General features: G+C 33.0%; 1 protein-coding gene across 1 annotated transcript in view; it reads left to right on the top strand.

The window, feature by feature from the left end:
* Window positions 1-22,084, top strand: part of LRP1B (LDL receptor related protein 1B) — a 1,812,620-nt gene that overhangs the window by 892,677 nt on the left and 897,859 nt on the right. The window contains exon 7 of the mRNA XM_072757648.1: window positions 12,195-12,357. Coding sequence (XP_072613749.1) covers window positions 12,195-12,357 — 163 coding nt within the window. The remainder of the gene's footprint in view (window positions 1-12,194; window positions 12,358-22,084) is intronic.

Genomic DNA, 22,084 nt, shown 5'->3' with positions numbered 1-22,084 from the left:
TCAGCACAGAACCGTACTTTGCAGAAATAAATTAAAAAATTTCAAGAGAAACAATAAAAGTTATCTTTATGAGCATTTATAGAGTATCCTCCTTGTTTTAGCATTAATCTGTACTCAGATTTAAAGGAATGAAAATAGTTATCTGTAGAGACATTGCAATTCAGATGTGCTTTTATAAATTATATTCAAGTGATGGGAAGCCAATGAAATCTATCTTTAGAAACTACAGGGATTTGACAAGTGCATTAGTTACCTATTGCTGCATTAACAAGTTACCCCCAAATTTAGTGGCTTAAAAAGAGCACCTAGGGACACCTGTGGCTCCGTGGGTGAGTATCTGCCTTCAGCTCAGGTTGTGATCCTGCGGTCCCGGGATCGAGTCCAACATCGGGCTCCCCGCAGGGAGCCTGCTTCTCCCTCTCTCTGTGTCTCTGTGTCTCTCCTGAATAAATAAATAAAATCTTTAAAAAAAAAGAGCACGTATTATCTTGTCCTTTTTGTGTGTCAGAAATTCAGAAGTCACTGAGGTAGGTGACTGGCATAAGATTTCTCTTGAGGCCATAGTCAAGATGTTAGCAAGGACTACTAATAGGCATCCAGTGATTTCACTGGGCTGGAAGATTTTCTTCCAAGCTCCTTCTTGTGACTGTTGGAAGTAGGCCTCTGTCCCTTGCAAAATGGGCCTCTGCACAGGGTTGCTTGAGTATCCTCATAGTATGCCATCTGGTTTCCACCAGTTATACGAAAACAAAGAGTAAAAGGGAAGCTATGATGCCTCTTAGGGCTTATCCTTGAAAATCACACGTTGTCATTTTTACCACATTCTATTTAGTGCAAAAAGTCACAAGGAACAGCCTGAACTCAAAGGGAAGAGAATCAATCTTTACCTTCTGAAAGGAACAGTATCAAAACATTTGTGGCGTATTTTAAAATTATCAAACCCATTAAGTGTCTTTTTTATCATTACTTATTTATGGTTTTATCTATATCATGCCTTTCCCTAGTAATAAATATTACAAGAAGTCACAAAGACATAAACTAAAGCGCAGCGTTTTAGTCCTTCTGCCTCTGGAAGGCAACTAATATTCATGGAATACTTACTGCATGTCATTGTACTAGATTCCTAATATTTGTTTTCTGGTTTAATCCCCTTGCTACTTTATAAATTGGATATTATGTTCTTTGAATACAAGAACAATGGCTTTTATAAATATTAGTGACTTTCTCAAGAACATAATTTAAGTAGAGGGTTAGACGTAAGTAAATTATATATACTGTTTGCTTTGCTTTGGTGGAATCACAAACACGATTTAATTCAGTTTGGCTCTAAACAAGTTTTATATGATACACATAATGCTTTATTAATTTAAAAATCAGTTTACCATATTTAAAAATTGGGAGACTTCAAATGAAATTCAAAAATCCATATTTTGGGCTTGTTATTTTTGTTTATTTTTTATTGATTGTCCCTGTTTTGTTCTTTTTAATTGAAGAAAAATTGATATATGATGTATATTAGTTTCCAGGTCTACTACATAGTACATATGTACATGCATTACCAAATGGTCACCACAGTAAGTCTGCTTGCCACCTGTCCCCATTCAAAGTTGTTACGATATTATTGACTGTATACCCTATGCTGTCCTTAACATTGCATCCCTATATCTTACTTATTCTATGACTGGAATACTGTACCTCTTAATCCCCTTCACCTATTTCATTCAACCTCCCACTTCCCTAACCTTCTGGAAAACCATCACTTCATTCTCTGTATCTATGAGTCTGTTTCTGTTTTGTTTTGTTTGTTCATTTTGGTTTTTAGATTCTACATTTAAGTGAAGTCATATGATATTATTCTTTCTTGGATTTATTTATTCTAGGTCCATTCTCATTATCACAAAAGGCAAGATACTTTTGTTTTTTTAATGGTGGAGTAATATTACATTGCATGTATTCACCATGTCTTCTTTACCCATTCATCTACTGATGGACATTTAGTTTGTTTCCATGTCATGTCTATTGTAAATAATGCTGCAATGAACATAGGGGTGCATATGTCTATTCAAATCACTGTTTTCATTTTCTTTGCATAAATACTTAGAATTGTTACATCACAAAAGTAGTTCTATTTTTTAAAATTTTTTTGAGAAACCCCAATACTATTTTTCTATACAGAGCACCAATTTACATTCCATTAAGAGTGCACAAGAGTTCCCTTTTCTCCACATCTTTTCCGACCCTTGTTATTTTTTGTTTTTTGTTTTTTTTTTATAATAGCCATTCAGACAGGTATGAGGTGATATCTCATTGTGGTTTTGGTTTGCATTTTCCTGATAATTAGTGATGTTCAGCATCTTTTTATGTGTCTGTATATATTTGGGAAAAATGTCTATTCAGATCCTCTGCCCATTTTTTGATCAGATTGATTGCTTATTTGATATTGTTTTATGAGTTCTTTATATATTTTTGGATGCTAACCCTTTATTGGATATATCATTTGCAAATATCTTCTTCCCATTAATGCATTACCTTTTCTTTTGGTTGATAGCTTCCTTTGCTGTGCAAAAGCTTTTTACTTTAATGTGGTCCTGTTTGCCTATTTTTGTTTTTATTGCCCTAACCCAAGGATGGAGTTAGATATAGATAGATAGATAGATAGATAGATAGATAGATAGATAGATAGATGATAGATAGATATAGATATAGATATAGATAGATATAGATACATAGATATATTTATCACTAAGACCAATGTCAAAAAGCTTATTATTGGGGCACCTGGGTGTCTTAGTTGGTTAAGCGTCTTCCTTTACCTCAGGTCATGATCCCGAGGTCCTGGGATGGGGCCCTACTTCAGGCTCCTGCTCAGTAGGGAGCTTGCTTCTCCCTCTCCCTCTCCCTCTGCCTGCCTCTCTGTCTACTTGTACACTCTCTGTCTCTGTCAAATAAATAAATAAAATCTTTTTAAATAGGGGAGGGCTTATTACCTATGTTTTTTTTTTTTTCTAGGAGTTTTATAGTTTCAGGTTTTATTTTTGTCTTTAATCCATTTTCAGTTTGTTTTTATATATGATGTTAGAGATTAGTTCACTATCCTTTTGCATGTGGCTGTCTAGTTCTCCCAACACCGTTTATTGAAGACTCTTGTCTTTTTTCCATTGTATAATCTTGCCTCCTTTGTCGTAGACCAATTGACCATATAAGCGTGGGTTTATTTCTGGGCTATTCTGTTCCATTGACCTATTAGTTCTGTTTTTGTGCCAGTACCATAATGTTTTGATTACTATGACTTTGTAGTATAGTTTGAAATTCAGGAGCGTGATACCTCTGGCTTTGTTCTTCATTCCCAAGATTGCTTTGGATATTTGATGTTTTTTGTGGTTTCAAAAAAATTTTAGCATTATTTTTCTAGTTTTGTGAAAAAATACGTTGGTAGTTTGATAGAGATTGTATTGAATCTGTAGAATACATGGGTAGTACAGATATTTAAATAATATTCTTCCAATCTATGAGCATAATTTATTATTCCATTTTTTGTGTTATCATTTATTTCATCAATGTTTTATAGTTTTTAGAGTATAAGTCTTTCACTTCATTGATTCAGTTTATTCCTACATATTTTATTCCTTGTAATGTTATTGTAATAGGGATAAATTACTAGATATCTTTTTCTGATAATTCATTATTAATATATAGATATGCAACAGATATATGCTTATTGATTTTATATTATGCAACTTAAGGGAAATCACTTATTAGTTTTGGGATAGAGGCTTTAGGTTTTTTTTTTTAATTTATAATATTATGTCATCTAACAATAATGACAATTTTACTTTTTCTTTAAAATTTTTTACTACACCTTAACAATTTGAATGATTTTTATTTTTTTATTTCTTTTTTTAATTACAAGAAATTCACTTTTTAAAGTTTTAATTCCAGTGTAGTTAACATATACTGTTATATTAGTTTCCAGTATACAATATAGATTCAATAATTCTACATATTACTCAGCACTCCTGATGGTAAGTGTACTCCTAATCTTCTCCTATTTCACTCATCGCCCCACCCACCTCACATCTGAAAATCATCAGTTTGTTCTTTACCGTTAAGAGTCTCTTCTTTGGTTTGTCTCTTTATTCTTTGTTTTTGTTTGTTTGTTTTATTTTGTCTCCTAATTTCCACACATGAGTGAAATGATATGGCATTTGTCTTTCTCTGACTGGCTTATTTCATTTAGCATTACAATCATTAGATCCATGCATGTAGTTGCAAGTGGAAAGAGCTCATTATTTTTTTATTGCTGAGTAGTATTCCACTGTATGTTTGTTCAAACACACACACTGCATCTTCTTTATGCATTCATCTATTGATGGACACTTAGTCTGCTTTCATAATTTGGCTACTATAAATAATTCTGCAGTACACATAAGGGTGCATATATCGTTTTGAATTGGTGTTTTCCTATTCTTTGTGTAAATAACCAGTAGTAGAGTTACTGGATTGTATAGTAATTTTATTTTATTTTATTTTTTTGAGTAACATCCATACTGCTTTCCACAGTGGCTGTACCACTTTACATTCCCATCAACAAGACACTACATTTTTTGTTTCTTGTACACCCCACATCATTACTACACTTGTTTCTTGTGTTCTTGATTTTATTCATTCTGATACATTTCCCTAATTATTAGTGATATTGAGCATCTTTTCATGTGGCTGTTGGCTATATATATATATATATATATATATATACTTTCTTTGGAGAAATGTCTATACCTGTCTTATGCCCATTTTTAATTATGTCTGGATTTTTTTGGCACTGAGTTACATAAGTTCTTTATATATTTTGAATACTAATTCCTTAACAGTTATTTCATTTGTAAATAATTTCTCCCTCCCAGTAGAATGACTTTTAGTTTTATTGTTTACTTCACTGTGCATAAGCTTTTTATATTGATGTAGTCCCAAAAGTTGATTTTTCCTTTTGTTTCCTTCGCTACAGGAGACATATCTAGAAAAGTGTTGCTATGGCCAATATCAAAGATATTGCTGCCTGTGCTCTATACTAGGATTTTTATGCTTTTAGATCTCATATTTAGGTCCTTAATCCATTTTGAATTTATTTTTATGTATGATGTAAGAAAGTGGTCCAGTTTCATTCTTTTACATGCAGCTGTCCAGTTTTCCTAACAACACTCTTTGAAGCGACTTTTTTCTCCATTGCCTATTCTTGCCTCCTTATTTGAAAATGAGTTGAACATTTAATCATAGGTTTATTTCTGGGCTCTCTATTCTGCCCCATTGATCTATGTGTCTATTTTTGTGCCCGTGCACATTATTTTGATTACAGATTTATAGAATATCTTAGCATCTGGAATTGTGATACCTCCAGTTTTGTTCTTCATTTTCAAGATTGCTTTGGGTGTTTGGGGTCTTTTATGGTTCCGTACAAATTTTAGGATTGCTTGTTCTGCTTCGGTGAAAAATGCTGTTGGTATTTTGATAGGGAATGCATTAAATTTGTAAATTGCTTTGAGTAGTATAGACATTTTAACAATATTTGTTCTTTCAATCCATGAGCATGGGAAATCTTCCTATTTCTTTGTTTTTTTTTTTTTTTCAATTTCTTTCATCAATATTTTATAGTTTTCAGAGTACAGGTTTTTCAATTCTTTGGTTAATTTTTTTAGGTATTTTCTCATTTTTGGTGCAATTGTAAATGAGATTATTTCTCTTTCTGCTGCTTCATTATTAGTGTATAGAAATGCAACAGATTTCTATATATTGATTTTGTATACCACAACCTTACTGAATTCATTTATCAGTTGTAGTATATTTTGGTGGAGTCTTCAGGGTAATATACGTGTGTGTGTTTGTGTGTGTGTGTGTGTGTGTGTGTATACCTGTGTGTATACACACACACCTGTATATATGTATAGGGTAATACATATGTAATATATAAAGAGTAATATACATATATATGTATAGTATCTTCTCATCTGCAAATACTAAATATGTGTATGTGTATATACACACACACAAATTATATATATATATATATATATATATATATATATATATATATATATAAAATTTATTTTTGGTGTCTGATTGCTGTGGTCCAACATAAGTTGAAAAAAAAAGGGTGAAAATGAATATTCTTGTTTTGTTCCTGTTAGGAGAAAAACTCAATTTTTCTTCATTAATTATGATATTAGTTGTAGGTTTTCCTTATAAGGTCTTTATTATGTTGAAGTATATTCCCTCTAAACCTACTTTGTTGAAGGTTTTATCATGAATGGATGTTGCAAATTGTCAAGTGCTTTTTCTGCATCTATTGACCTGATCATCTGGTTTTTATCCTTTCTCTTGTCAATGTGGTGTGTCACTTTGATTTGCAAATACCAAACTACCCTCATATCCCAGAAATAAAATCCACTTGATTGCATGGAATGATTTTTTTATGTATTGTTGAATTGGGTTTGCCAATATTTTGTTAAGGATATTTGCATGTGATCCTCAGAGATATTGGCCTGTAGTTCACTTTTTTAGTGGTACCTTTATCTGGATTAGGTATCAGGAAATGCTGGCCTCAAAGAATGCAACTTTGGAAGTTTCCTTCCTCTTCTATTTTTTGGGATAGTTTGAAAGGAATAGGTATTGACTCTTTTTTTTTTTTTTATGTTTGATAGAATATACCTTCTGATCCTGAACTTATGTTTCCTGGGAGTTTTTTGATTACTGATTTAAATTCATTGCTGATAATTGGTCTGTCAAATTTTCTGTTTCTTCCTGATTCAGTTTTGGGTTGTTATCTATTTCTATGAATTTATTTGTTAGATTATCCAATTTGTTGGCATATAGTTTTTCATAATATTATCCTATAATACTTCATATTTATATGATGTCAGTTATTATTTCTCTTTCATTTCTGATTGAGTTTTTTTTTGATGAGTCATATGGCTAAAGTTTTATCAATTTTATAGATCTCTTCAAAGAACCAGCAGTTTTGTTGGTCTGATCTGTCCTATCAGTTTTGTTTGTTTTGTTTTGTTTTGTTTTGAGAGGGGGGGGGCTCTTTTTTGGTTTCTGTTGTATTTACTTCTGCTCTAACCTTTATTACTTCCCTCCTTCTACTGGTTTTGAGTTTTGTTTGTCCTTCTTTTTCTAGTTCCCTTAGATGTAATGTTAAAAAGGTTTTTTTTGGGGAATTTTATATATTTCTTGGAGTGGACCTATATCTGTAAATTTCCCTGCTAGATCTGCTTTTGCTGTGTGCCATAGATTTTGGACAATTGTGTTTCCATTTTTATTTGTCTCGGGTATTTTTTTTTTTAATTTCTTCATTGGCATGTGATTGTTTAGTAACATGCTGTTAAGTCTCCACATGTTTGTATTTGCTTCTTTTTCTTTTAATTTTCTTCTTATAGTTGATTTCTAATTTTATATTGTTATGGTCAACAAAGATATTTGATATCATTTCAGTCTTTTTAAATTTATTGAAACTTGTTTTGTAGCGTGCTATGTGGTCTGTTCTATAGAATATTCCATAAACACTTGAGAAGAATGTGTACTCTGCTGTGTTTAGTTAGAATATTCTGATGAGTCTATCTGGTATAATGTGCTGTTCAAGGACATTGTTTTCATATTAAGTTTATGTCTGTAAATCCAGTGATGCAAGTGGAGTATTACTTATTTCTATCAATTTCTCCGTTTGTATCTGTTAATATTTATTTTACATATTAGTTGTTCCTGTATTGGGTGCATAAATATTTACAAGTGTTATATCTTCTTGTTGGATTTACTCTGTATCATTATGAAATATCCTTCTTTGTTTGTTGTTGCAACATTCTTCTTCTTTTTTTTTTAATCTATTTGGCTTGATATGAGCATTCTACCCCCCTTACCCCAGCTTTCTTCCTTTCCATTTGCATGGAATATCTTTTTCCCTCTCTTCACTTTTAGTCTGTGTGTGTCTTTAGATTTGAAGTGAGTCTCTTGTAGGCAACACTTATAGACTGTATTTTGGTCTCCTTTGAAATAATGAGGCATTTCTATGTCACAACAAAAAGCTGGGATTGAGCCTGCCTTTTAAGTAGTTGTATACTCCAGGTTATCTCCTAGCTTTGCCATAGTTCCTTCCAACAAGTTTTGATTATTTATATTATCTTTCTCATTCTTGTGGACATTGGCATTTTCCATCTCTGGGTAGTTGAAGATTATATAGCTAATAAATTGAATAGAAGTCAAAAAGTAAATTTTATTAATGAGTAACTATCAAAAACTTAAAAACATGATTCATACAAATATATAGTGAATATGTGTTAAGGAGTCACTTAGCTCACTAATGAGAGAATCAGAAGGATCATAAATCTGTTTCAAAGGAGTATAGAAGAACTTGAAGTGTTTACAAAAAATGAAATAAAAACATGCTAACTTAAGATTCTAAAATTAGATATAAGACTAGTTAATGTCATATCGTACAAGAAAACTGGGGTTATCTTTACAACCTGATGGAAATCCTTTGCATCACTATTGGACATAATATTTTTGCAGTTTATCAATGTACAAATTAATATCTAAATTCATAGATACTGGGATCTGATAAGTATTAAATTGTAAGTTAAACAACAATATATTACTCAGGAAAATTAATTTAAGGTGCCTATTAGACAATGGTTCAGTATAACATTGAAAGGACATGTAGATATTCCTTTATATTTTTTTCTTAAGATTTTGACTTTTGTTCTTAATAATTTTGTGGCATAGACAACTCTGTTAAACAATACTTAAATAAGTATGTTATTTTGCCAGAGTGCCATAAAATACCACAGAATAGGTGGCTTAGGCAATGGAAATCCATTTTCTCACAATTCTGAAGATAGGAGGTTCCAGATCAAGGTTTCAACTAGTTTGGGTTCTGCTGCGGCCTCTCTTAGGCTTGCAAATAGCCTTTCCTCTGTGTGTGGGGATTCTCACTATCTCTCATTGTATATCATATTCTCTTTTTATAAGGATATAGATCAGGTTATATTAGGGAACATCTTAATGGCCTTGATTTAATCATCTCTTTAAGACTTTATCTCCAAATGCAGTCACATTCTAAGGCAATGTGTAAGTTAGGACTTCAACACATGAATTTTGGGGAAAAACAATTCAGTCCACAATATTACATATTAGTATACATTATTATTATTACATATTAGTATACATACTAATATACATTACATTTTAGTGAATTAAAAATGTTTAAGCTCCATATTCAACAACTCTGGTAATTAACTACTTGCTTTGGGTCAGTATGAAAAATCTGTTGTAAATTGTTTTTTCTCTAATTGTAGAGTGTAAGTATTTGTCTTTTTTTTTTAACTTTTTCCTTGAACTTTTCATTTTATTTTCACTGGGTACAACTTTAAGTTGTTAGACCTAGCAAATATTGTATTTTAAAAACATAGTTAATAGCTACTTATGTGATGTTCAAATTTCAAAATACTTTCAGTGTTTTTCATTATTGTTTACAATTTTACCAATATTGATATTTTGTAGGTATGAGCGGATAAGTTACCTTTACTTATACCAATTAGAAAATTCTGAGTTACATAATAAAATCCATTTCCAAACAAAATAATAATAATAAAAATTAAAGGAAAAATCCAATTGACTGGTTGAAAAATGAATAAAAAATAACTGGGAAACAAAATAACAGGGATATATTTAAATTTTTGTTCTGGTACTAGTAAAGTGATGAGGATCTAACTAAAAATTTAGGATTTTTTTTCATAATGTCATAAAATGATTATAATTATCTTTAACAATTTCCTAAGATCTTGGTTATATTTCAGCAAAATTAAAATGAAATACTGAGTCCATTGTCTAGAAGATTCACCTATTTCCTGAAATGTGTCAATAATTTATTGACAAATTTATTTACTTAACTGTCTATGTATCTATTGGCTTACTTACTTGAACTTTTTTGTTTAATTTCCTCAATTCTCCAATCTTAATAAAAGATTACATTAAAACTAGACAGAAACTTCAAATATAAGAAAAAGAAAGAAAGCCAATTCCCACAGTTACTAAGTTTTTGGCCAATTATGAGGTTCTTTAGTGAGACCTTGTTGCTTCAGACATGGATGGTTGTTAACAATACCTATTGTTTCAATAGCAGGGAATCCTTCTGTAATGATACAGAATTGAAAAAAGGTGTGAATGCTGTCAAAAAACTCTTGTCTTAAACTACAATTGCATAGACTACACAAACTGCATGCTTAGCACGAGGGATGGGTCATTGAATGGGCTCTGGCACATACTTTCTCTGAACCCAAGGTATTTAAAATGACATTTGATACAATGGATTCTGTGCTCTAGTTGATATAATAATGTAAAAAGAATAAAAAATAAAGCATGCATTTGCAGATTTCTGTAGACAGAGATATAGTTCAGCTTTTTCAAAATACTGGTTGCTGGGGGATCCCTGGGTGGCGCAGCGGTTTAGCGCCTGCCTTTGGCCCAGGGCGCGATCCTGGAGACCCGGGATCGAATCCCACATCAGGCTCCCGGCGCATGGAGCCTGCTTCTCCCTCCGCCTGTGTCTCTGCCTCTCTCTCTCTCTCTGTGACTATCATAAATTAAAAAAAAAAAAATACTGGTTGCTGAATGGGGTTGAAAAAGGCTGCATGTAGTTTTTGGAACATTTAAATGGTTATCTTTCCATAAAGACTGCATTTCAGGAACGAGACTGTAATCAATAGCTTGATAATGTGTGCCCAATGAATTACAATATCCACTTTCTGCTTGTCCTTGTAAGGCATGATAGAAATTCCCACAAAGTTGCTACTTTTTATATCTTGCTTTGACAATATACCATTATAGTGATAATAATGACACATGCATCTATGTTAGTCTTTCTGTTGAAAGGATATCATTCACTGAAGCAGCATGTTACTACGGAAGTATCTTGAAGCAAAGCGTAGGAAGAATGTTTAGGTTCAGACTGTAGGAGGAAACCACTTAGTGAATGAATCATAGATCCATAGTAAGTTTGAACAAGGAGGTATCAAAGTATAATTTCTAATAGATAAAAACATGATTGTCATAAAATTCAAGAATAAATATGAACAAGAAATTTATTTATGGAATTATTGAGAGAACCAGCCCAGTATTGCTGATCACGGAGCATAAGTAGAATTGGATATTTACAGACATTTTAAAGAAAAAGAATGTATAAATAAAATTTGTAAATAAGTATGAAAATGGTTAATGTCTCACAGGGCAGTACATCCATAACTTTCGGGGTTATCTTTTCTACCAGATAAATATCTACAAATTAGCATGAAATTTCAATATTGAGGTCTGATCAAAAAGAAGATATTCAAGTCAAATACAGATACAGTCTCCCAGGGCTGCTCTATCCATTTTAGCCACTACCTACTTCTTTTAAATTTAATTCTGAGGTCATTAAAATGAAATACAATACAAATTTAGTCACACTAGCCACATTTTAAGTGTTCACTAGACACATTTGGCTAATGGCTACTTTATTGGACAACGTGGATGTAGAATACTTCCTTCATCACAGAAAGTAGTATTGAATAACACTCTTCTAGAGAATTAATCGTTGAGCAGACCTGTTTTATAATGCCTATGTATGCCATTGAAAAACGTATCACCACACCTTTTATTTTGAATATCCTTTGTAAACAAAAAGATCTTACAGACCTCTTTTTCCAACTTTTCCACTCCTCCTTTTTGTTTTTAATGAAAGAGGATCTGAAAATATAGGCTTACCCTTAGACTCACAAAAAGTTGATTCCTCTTACTACTAAGTTTAGCTATATCATTGAACCATTGAAATGAATGAACTATTTTGTATAAATGGGGGAACAAAGACAAAGATTTTATTGTAAATACTTGTATTTTAAGATTTAGAAATCCTTTGTCCATTTGTCTAGATCATCTTCAGTCCTTAGATAACAAGAAGGAAGGTATCAAAAGGTAGTCATTACCTTATAGCATAATTAAATCACTTATTTTAGCATAGCAAGAAATTATATTGACAGATTTATTTTATCATAAAACTACCTTTACTTTTGATATGTCTTCTGTGATGGTTTGGGCAGACTTCTGTACTCTTTGGCTTATGATACTAAATTTGCACCTGCAATGTAATGATTTTGTGTATGTGTGTTTTTCAGATGTGCAACAAATGGCGATTGACTGGCTTACCAGAAATCTCTATTTTGTGGACCATGTCAGTGACCGGATCTTTGTTTGTAATTACAACGGGTCTGTATGTGTCACTCTGATTGACCTGGAGCTTCATAATCCTAAGGCAATAGCAGTAGATCCAATAGCAGGGTAAGAAGTTCTTTTTTTATAGTGTTTGATCTGAAATAGTTTTCACTTAAAAATATAATAGTTCAAAACAATACAACAGTCTGACAGGAGTTTTGGAATTTAAGACTGACTATAGGCTCAAAGGATTTTTAAATGTCGATTTCAGCAACTGCATTGCAAGGAGGAAAGAAGGACTATAATTTACCATGCAAAAGCTGGGGAGTACCAGTTCCTCATCACATTAATATCGCTGGCTTAACCTGAGATGCAAACAACCTGTCATCCTCTTAAGAATTGCTTTGGGGTCACCAGACAAGAGCCTCGGGATACTTTTAGGTTAAAGAGAGAAGACTTTAAGTTCCCTTAGCAGTAGACCTTGTAGTTAAGCAAGCTTCAAAAATACTACTTGAAAGATGTGCTATTAATAAACTTATATCCAGCACATTTGGGATTTATAAAAGGGGCATAATACAAGTTCATGCACATGACTAAAACATTGAGGTCATCTTTGTTAGTTGAAACCAGCTTTTTTTTTTTCTCCAACTACTGATATGTAAATACTAAGTAATTATGGAGTTACTGAATTCATCAGGATTGGATTTCACTTTTTTTTTTTTCCTGTCTTTCTAATTTTGCAAGCCTCTTTGTTGGTTAAAAAGATGTCTTATCTGACCTTCTTTTAGTTAATAGGCTCATTAATCTTTTTAAATATTTCACAGTTTGTCAAAATATAGTAATAAATGTTTAAATTCCCATCGAGTTTGTTTCTATGATTAGAAAATCAATATGGGAATTATGCTCCAATTTTACAAAAGCTATGGCATTATTGAGGGGGAGGGGCAAAAATATATGTAGAGTCTTATAAATTCAGTCATTTCACCAGTTAGTACTGGGCAAGGATACTCTCAAATTAATGACATAGTGTACAATTTTAATCAGAGGAGCTGCTGTTCTTTCAGATGTAAGATGTAGCAAAGATTTGGAAACTGAAATTTTATCCTTGTTACCATTTTAATCGTCCCCAAGCAGTTCAGGCTGAAATGTCTGATGGAACATATCCTGAACTGCCATAAGCCTCCATTCAATAAATGGGAAAATATTTACTGAAGAAACAGCTGTCATCCATATGTGGACTTTTGTCACTCTTTACTTAAAGTCTGATTGAATATTAAGATGCATCATCACAATGGTTTTGATTTTGACAAGAACAGCTTGCACGTAAGAACTTCGCTAGGAAGGCTGTGTAATATAATTCTTGAATGTAGCTCTATTTGTATTTGCAGCAGATGGTTACTTGACTCAATCTGACTGCAGTGATGCTTCAAAAGACATTAGTAAAAGAAGTTGTATTTAAACTGATTTGTTTGGGTTGTTGGATAAGGGTAGTAAGAAAGAATTGGAAATTTACAAATGTGCTAACAGCATTCTTCTGGAATTCTGTTTAGAAATATATTTGCTTGCGTGTTTTTCCCTGGATGTGCTAACTGAATTTCAAATTAACCTTTATACAGTCTTACCTGTCAAAAATGTTAAGAGGTGAAGCTATTGTGTTTCTCTCCTCATTCTATCATCTTATCCCTCCTCATCTTAAAAACAAAGATTCAGAGACCCGTTCTAAATAAAACTGTCAATCTGAAATGTATGTGAACACCATCTCCTTTTCTGAATAGCAATGCATTTTATATTCTCAAGATTCCTGTTTCTCTCTGTCATTACATGAAAGAACCATATTTTGTCATTTTTGTCAAAGGAATTAGGAGTAGAAAACCCCTATATTGTTTGTACTTATTCTCTGCAGGATTCCTTTGGGCCTAGTAACTGTTTAAATGTAATTTCGTCTTGTATCATTTATCACAATAGGTTCTTTGGAATTTTTTATTTGGGTTTGCTCTATATCTCTAACGCAGTTTTTCAGTCATGAATTGGAGATATCTGAGAAAGCATAGCTCTTTTGTTCTTTTATAAATATAAGCCAGTTTCTAATAGCACACTTTCAAATATCCCACTTTTCTCTTATTACCAGAAATTTTTCTAGGATTAATATTATACTATCTAGAATAGGAACAGTAGGTTTTCTTTCCTTCAACTTCTACTTTTGGGCCTGCGCCAGAGTATTTTGAATGTTAAGGCTAGAATAAATCTGTACCACCCACTAAAGGGGACATGTGCCACCAGTGAGATTTCCCCTACCTTTTCCTAATTCTATGGTGACTGGTATATCTTTGGCTCATTCTCATGTAACTTCAGAAAACATTGGAATATATTTAAAGTCGTAGAGCTTGACCTTAATAGCAGTAGAAATGGAGGGAGAGTTGCCTTACCTCTTCAAAAGCTGCATTGAAAAAAAAATCTTTTAGTTGGCTATTTTAACTTGTACTTTTAGTGATAATAATGAAGTTGGTTTGTCCATTTGGGAAAAAAAATGTATTTTGGTGGATGTGCGTTACCATGTACAAAACCCAAATTCAGTAGAGTTGTGTGAGATGGCTAACCTGAGGAAAAGAAAAATCCCCTGTCATGAGAAAGAGCAGGAATTGAATATTTTCTAGGTGTAATGTATGTCATTTTTCTATAAAGGATGGATTTTTTACTTATAGAGTGTAAATGGCAGAGTTTTTGTAGGATTTATTTGTGAATCCATGACCCCATGTGTGGAACGAGGGTAATGGGTGTCATCGTCTTTTTTCTCTGTAAGAGCAGGCCAACTGCAAGGAACCAAAGTAGTGAAGCTCAAGTCCTGTACACAGGAGTGAATGACAGTATTTAAATAGTTAATAAGCTTTTTCCCATCACCTACCTGGACCCCGACTTCCGGCAAGACTAATCATAGATGAGAAATTAGAGATAGAACTAAAGTAAACAGCTATTAAGGAATAGGATGGATTTATTAAATAATAATCTTAAATGCTCTGTGACTGTGGGAAGCCAGAAATGAGGTAGGTTTGCCGATGCCCATGAAAGGGGTTTTGTAACAAGGTGACTCTTGGGGTAGACATCAGGTTTTTCAATTCTATTAAGTGGCTCCTAGAGCCAGCCTAGGTTCCAAGTTACAGCCTGTATTCACTATTCACCTGTAAGAGGACATAAGTAGAATTGTTGCTCATCTTTGTATGTTAATCTCCTTAGTCTGCTCTATAGGGGAATTAACTCTATAGATTATAGCCCCATGATGGAGCACTATCTATTAGTTTGATGACTCAGATAGTTCTGAAGTTGCTATAGGTTTGAGCATTAGGAAATATCTAAAGACATGCTACTATGTGTTCTTGTTCTCCTCATGGAAGTATAAATATTGAAGGATTGTATACTCATCTATAGTTCATGAGGCCCCTAATCCTAGAACATTCATATTCATATTTTGATAAGTTTAACATTGTGAGTCCTACCTTTTTGAGGAAGAACTATCCTCTACACATACCCACAAAAAATGTTTCTTGAAAATGATGTAAAATTAGTCTCCTTCAAAATCTTTTGTCACACTTCTCTTTATTAGAGGAAAACTGAGAGAATGGACACATTTCATAATTTCAATCATCATCTTATTAAGTTTAAGTGTTAACTTGACCTAATTTTCTTCTTGGAGATCTTGAACTTAAAGTTTCTTTAAAAAATAGATAAATAGATGATAGATAGATAGATAGATAGATAGATAGATAGATAGGTAGATAGATAGATGATAGACTAGATGAATAAACCTAACTCCTAAAGTATATTTTGGGTTATTAGTGTATCTTTAAAACAATCTTCACCCTGCACATAGGAACAGTATTCAGATGAGTGGATCTCCAAATTCACCTAATGAAAGGGACCAATGGAGCTATTTGCTCACTTCTTATACTCAGTGGGTAAAATTAATGGAGCATAGTGACTATATCCCTAGTCTATAAATTTGTATTTATTATTCCCCAAGTCCTACCAATGTGTTTTGTTATGTGTAGCTACAAATTCAAGTGAATATCACTATAATGTTAGCTCTACTTTCATTTTTTATCTGTCCATAATCAATCTAAATATCTATATGCTTATTGCCTATTTACATTACTACTACCTTCTCTCAGTGACTCGAACATTCCTAGGTGACATTTAGATTCATAAAGAATTATCTAAACAATAGGCACCTACCTAAATTGGCCAATTTACTAAGTGCTTCAGGAGAGTTATCACTGCCACTTTTCAATCCAAAGTTCCTTTCAGGAGTTGCTGATGTGATTAGGCAAGACAACATGGATATTCAAGTTTGTATTTCATGGTCTGCACTATTCTGAGGAAGCTTTTTGTTCAAAGGCTCACTCAAAGGTATAAACCCATATTAGCTGTCTTATATATGACTCAAATTATTTTCATTAATTAATTTTGTCTAGAGTCAAATGCTCCAAATTCCTCTCCAGGCCTCTCTTCAGGTGGAGGTTCATATATGACATTACCTTTAATCACTCTCTCGTTCAGATACAAATTATATTGTGATTATCCTGGGATTATGAAAGAGTAATTTGGAGTGATTTATGTTCATTACAGCCTTTACTGGAAACTCACCCCAAATTAAATCAACTCTCACTGTGTCCTTAGTTCACATCATTCATAATAATACAGTAACTCAAAATAAAATAATGCAAAACATTCTACATCTCTATTGACTCTCTGCTGTTCTTTTTTACTCTGTAATTTTTCAGAGTTTATTAAGCTTATCTCTAAATTACTGAGTCACGGTGCTATTTCTGGTAAATATATTTAGTATCTTCCCAACTCTCCAACCACTCCCTATAAAGATTTCTTCTCTGAATTCTCACACTGATTAATGAGGTCCTCCTAAATAGATAAAGTAATAGAAAAAAAAGAACAACTACTATATATTAAGTTATGAAAGGAATTTATTATTTCACTTAAAATCTAGATATAAGACAGTCCCTGTATTGGTTCTTTGAGTGGCTCAACAATATCATTAAGGATGTGTGTCCATTTACCTGTGATGTTTGTGATGTTATCTTTAATGTGTGCTTTTCAGGCTAATTCTCTTGTTGTCATAAAGGACTACTGAAGTTATAGGGATCCTGTGTAGGAACAATATATTCAGTTCAAAATAAAGAAGAAAAAAAAAAAAAAGCGGGATGGGGGTGGGGAGGGGGAGAGCACTGTATTTTCCTTGAGTGTGGAAGAGCTCTTAAGCAGACATATTTTCATGTCTGTTTGGTCAGAAATAGGGTAGATACCTACCTGAATGGGACAGCAAAATACATTGTTTTTACCATTGGCGTCTGAAAGACAGAAGGACATGGGAGCGAAATTGGGACCAACCTAACATGGAAAAACAAAAATGGATTAAGAACCAACATCATCTACTATAATCACTGTTGTATGATATTTCTTTCTTATGTACAATTCTTTGACTTCTTGTTGTTCTTTCCAGGCACTTAGCGGGTCTCTTTCAACTTATCTAACTTGTTTGGAATATGGACAAATACTTTGTTCCAATTCTTTATTCCCTTTTCTAAGAGAATTATTCCATTTACTTTTGGCCAAGGCCATTCAAATTCATATCAAGGAATGTTTTTCTTATCTCTTTTCAAGGCAAATGGCATTTTTTTTTTTTCCCAGTAACATTTTACAATACAAAGAAGAAGCTGGGGTGGGGAGATACCTGGGTGGCTCAGCTCTTGAGCATCTGCCTTTGGTTCAGGGCATGATCCTGGGGTTCCAGGGATCGAGTCCCACATCAGGCCCTCAACTGAGAGCCTCGCCAGAGGGAGCCTGTTTTTGCCTCTGCCTGTGTCTCCGCCTCTCTCTCTCTCTCTCTGTGTCTTTCATGACTAAATAAATAAAATCTTTAATTTTTAAAAATTTTTTTTAAAATAAAATCTTTAAAAAAAATCTGGGGTGGGAGTTCTCTGGATAACAGTCCTAGTATACCTATTTTTATCTTTAAAAATATACTTTAAGAAACATATGGTAGCTCTTATTCTATCAGATTCTCCAACACTTTTGGAATCTATGTGAATATTCTAAGCCACTGAGGTAACATTAAGTAAATTATTGTTTCACTTTTAAAATGATTCTCAAGTGGCCAAAAACCTCTTGTACTCTCTGCCAGAGAGTAGTTTGCATACTGGAAGAATCTGCACCATTATTACAAAATAATAATTTTATATTTCCAAGTAGTTTAAAATTATTTCTAATTGTTTCTTACATAGAGTTCTATGAAAACAAAAGGTACATATGGGCTTGTGGTACTGCTTTTGAAAATATATGGATGAATTTCCTATATCACTTAGGTATAATGAGGACATCAAATATAATGATGTGATATATTCTTTCATGGAGATACAGTTTAACAGTTATTCACCAAATATCAAATATTACAACCAGATGATAGAGTTATTATAGTTTACAAAAAATACATTCTAAATAACAAATAAAATACTAAGCAGTGATTTTTTTGAAGTTTATGAGGTAAATGGGTCAAGCACAAATGTTATTTTCAAAAAATAGAAAGTCTTAGTTTATAAACACCACCACAAAGGAAAGGACAAAAATTAAAAACAAATAAGTACTTGACACCATTTCCCCTATATGTTACCACTCATTCATGTATAACATAAATTCAAAATTTTACTGTAGGTTATATATTCATATCCAACTAAAAAAAAGAGGAGAACAAGAAGAAAAAAAAAAAACAGTTTTTACACTGTTATACTTTGTTCTGCTTGACTGCTGAGCCTTGCTGGATATTGATCCAAAATTGATATTTTCCCTAGAGCCAGATTCTTAGCGGTTTGACTAGGGAGAAACAGGCTTGGCTGTAGAGTCAAGGTGGATGTTTTACAGTGTCAAGTAGTGTGTACTCAAGATTCCTTTTTAATCATACAAAGAAAAAAGTCAAACGTTGAGGGTATCGGGTCTTCTTTCGGTTTTACTGATATCATTGTCTTTGTAAGTACTTCTAAAAATTGTGTTTAGGCAGGAAGTGTCATACTTCCTGATTGCCAGATATGCTACAAATCTATAGTCATCAAAATAGTATGGTGCTGGCATTAAAACAAATAGACTGATGGGAGAGAATTGAGAACCCAGAAGTTAACCCAAGCACATATGGTTAACTAATATTTGACAACAGAGCCAAGAATACTCAGTGGAAAGAATCCAGTTTCTTCAACATACTATCCTGGGATAATTGGATATTCACATGTAAAAGAAGGAAATTGGACTCATATCTTATACCACTCACAAGAATTTATTCAAAATGGATAAAAGTCTTAAGTGTAAGACATGATACCATGAAACTCCTAGAAGAAAACATAGCAATAAATCTCTTTGACATGTATACTGGTAATTAATTTTTGCATATGACATCTAAAGCCCAACTAACTAAATAGATAAACAGATAAATGAACCAGTAGGACTATACCAAACTAAAAAGCTTCTGCATAGCAAAAGAAACCATCAACAAAGTGAAAAGACAACATATCCTATGGAAAAAAAAAAGTATTTGCAAACTTTGTATCTGATAAGGGGTTAATATCCAAAATATATAAAGAACTAACACAACTCAATAGCATAAAAAAAGAAAGGAAAGAAGAAGAAAGAAAGAAAGAAAAAAAAGAAAGAAAGAAAGAAAGAAAGAAAGAAAGAAAGAAAGAAAGAAAAGAAAGAAAAGAAAAAGAAAAGAAAGAAAGAAAAAGAAAAGAAAGAAAAGAAAAGAAAGAAAGAAAGAAAGAAAGAAAGAAAGAAAGAAAGAAAGGAAGGAAGGAACAAGAAAGAGAAAAAAATCAGCCCCATTAAACAACGGGCAAAAGACATGAATAGACATTTCTCCAAAGAAGATAAATGAAGACCAAAAGGTACATGACAAGGTGCTCAACGTCACTAGTTAATAGGGAAATGCAAATTGATAGCACAATAGGTTATGACTTTCGGTCTGTTAGAATGTCCCTCATCAAAAAGATAGGAAATAGCAAAGCTCACACAGTTATGGAGGAAAGGGAACCCTTGTATACTGCTGGTGGGGTTGTAAATTGATACAGCCATTATGGAAGACAGTATGAAGGATATTCAAAAATAAAAGTAGAACTACCATATGATATAGTAATTCCACTTCTGGGAATATATCCAAAGGCAATGAAAACACTAACTCAAAAAGATATCTGCACCCCCATGTTCACAGTAGTGTTATTTATAATAGCCAAGACATGAAAAAAACCTAAGTGTCTGTCGATGTATCATTGCATTTTTATCCAAAGAATTTGTGATATACACATACATGTGTATATGTGTATATCACAAATATTATGCAGTGGAATATTATTAACCATTAAAGAGAAAAAAAAAGAGGAAATCCTCCTATTTGTGACAACATAGATGGACTTTGAAGACATTATGCTTAGTGAGATGTCAGACAGGAAAGACAGAAACTGTATGAACTCACTTATTTGTGACATCTAAACAAAAAGTGATAAAAACAGACTCATAGAAAAATAGATCAGATTTGTGATTACCAGTAGCCGAAGTTGGAGAAAGGGAGGATTGGAGGAAAGTGGTCAAAAAAATACAAACTTCTAGTTATAAATAAATACACATGTACATCATGATGACTATAGCTATTAAATGTAGCACCTGGTCAGGCAGTTTCTTGTTCACGGCACCACCATGCTTCCACTATGGAAGTGGGAACATTCCATTTCCAATAAATACATTGCCACTTCGGTCACAGTCTTCTCTTCTGGCTACCAAATATCCATATGCATCCTTACACCTCTAATCCCATACATAGAATACACTACATTTAGGTTGGAGTGGAAGCTTTCTAGGTGATATGTAATCCTTTCCATTATGATCTATTGTGCTTGCTTGTATATAGCAAACTATGAACCAAAAGACAAGGTGTCTTTACACACTGTCCCTTCCATACCCTTTATAAATTGATGGGCCAGTGATAGAATGACAAGCAAAAAGTATCAGCTAGAAAAGAAGATTGGAGGCACACAGTAATCATTGGAGTAGAGCAATAATGAAAGCCTGCCAGGAAGTAAAGGAAGGCCCTCCTGCCCTGGAGGTTTGGAAGTTTCTTGTCTAGATGCTATTTCTTTCCCTGTAACATTTCTCCTTGACCATTGTTCTTTACCTATGCTTCCTCTGGGGGGATCTTTCTAGTCCATTGTGGTCAATACATCTGAAATTGGCAATGGGGAATAGTCTCCCCCTGTGGACTCTATAATTCACAGACTGTTTCTTGTTCTTTTCATTTTGTTTTAAGGTTTGAAGAGACAAAGAATTTTGTAAGCTAGGCTCATAACTATGAGCCTATGGTTATAAATTCCCTCGAAAATTGGTAGAATTTTGATTTCTTTGCTTCCCATTACTTCTATATACCAATATTCTCACTAAGTTATATTCTAGAGATAATTATCAAGCCCAAATAATTTCTTTGTACCTCATACTCTTGGTTTTCTCTATCAATCTAATGGTGGTCACTGCAAGGTCTGAAAACAATGTTTCAGTGGGAACAAACACCTTTTGTCTGAAAGTGAAATTCTTCTGTTTAATTGGGGGGGGGTTTAATTGGCTTTTTTGCTCAAAGACATTTTCAGTGTTTTTGTTTTTGTTTTTGTTTTTGTTTTTGTTTTTACTATTCGGGTCCTAGAAACAACTTGCTTTCCAAACCTGGGAGGCCTCAGTTCTGTACTTGCTCTATTCCTTTTCGGTTTTTGCTCTCAACCAGATACTTCTAATTTATACTTTTCTTTTTCGGTAGTATCTT

This window comes from Vulpes vulpes, chromosome 5 (assembly GCF_048418805.1).
Source record: "Vulpes vulpes isolate BD-2025 chromosome 5, VulVul3, whole genome shotgun sequence".
Classification (NCBI taxonomy): Eukaryota; Metazoa; Chordata; class Mammalia; order Carnivora; family Canidae; genus Vulpes; species Vulpes vulpes.
The sequence above is the reverse complement of the archived record's forward strand: the minus strand, read 5'-3'. Positions and strand labels throughout refer to the sequence as shown.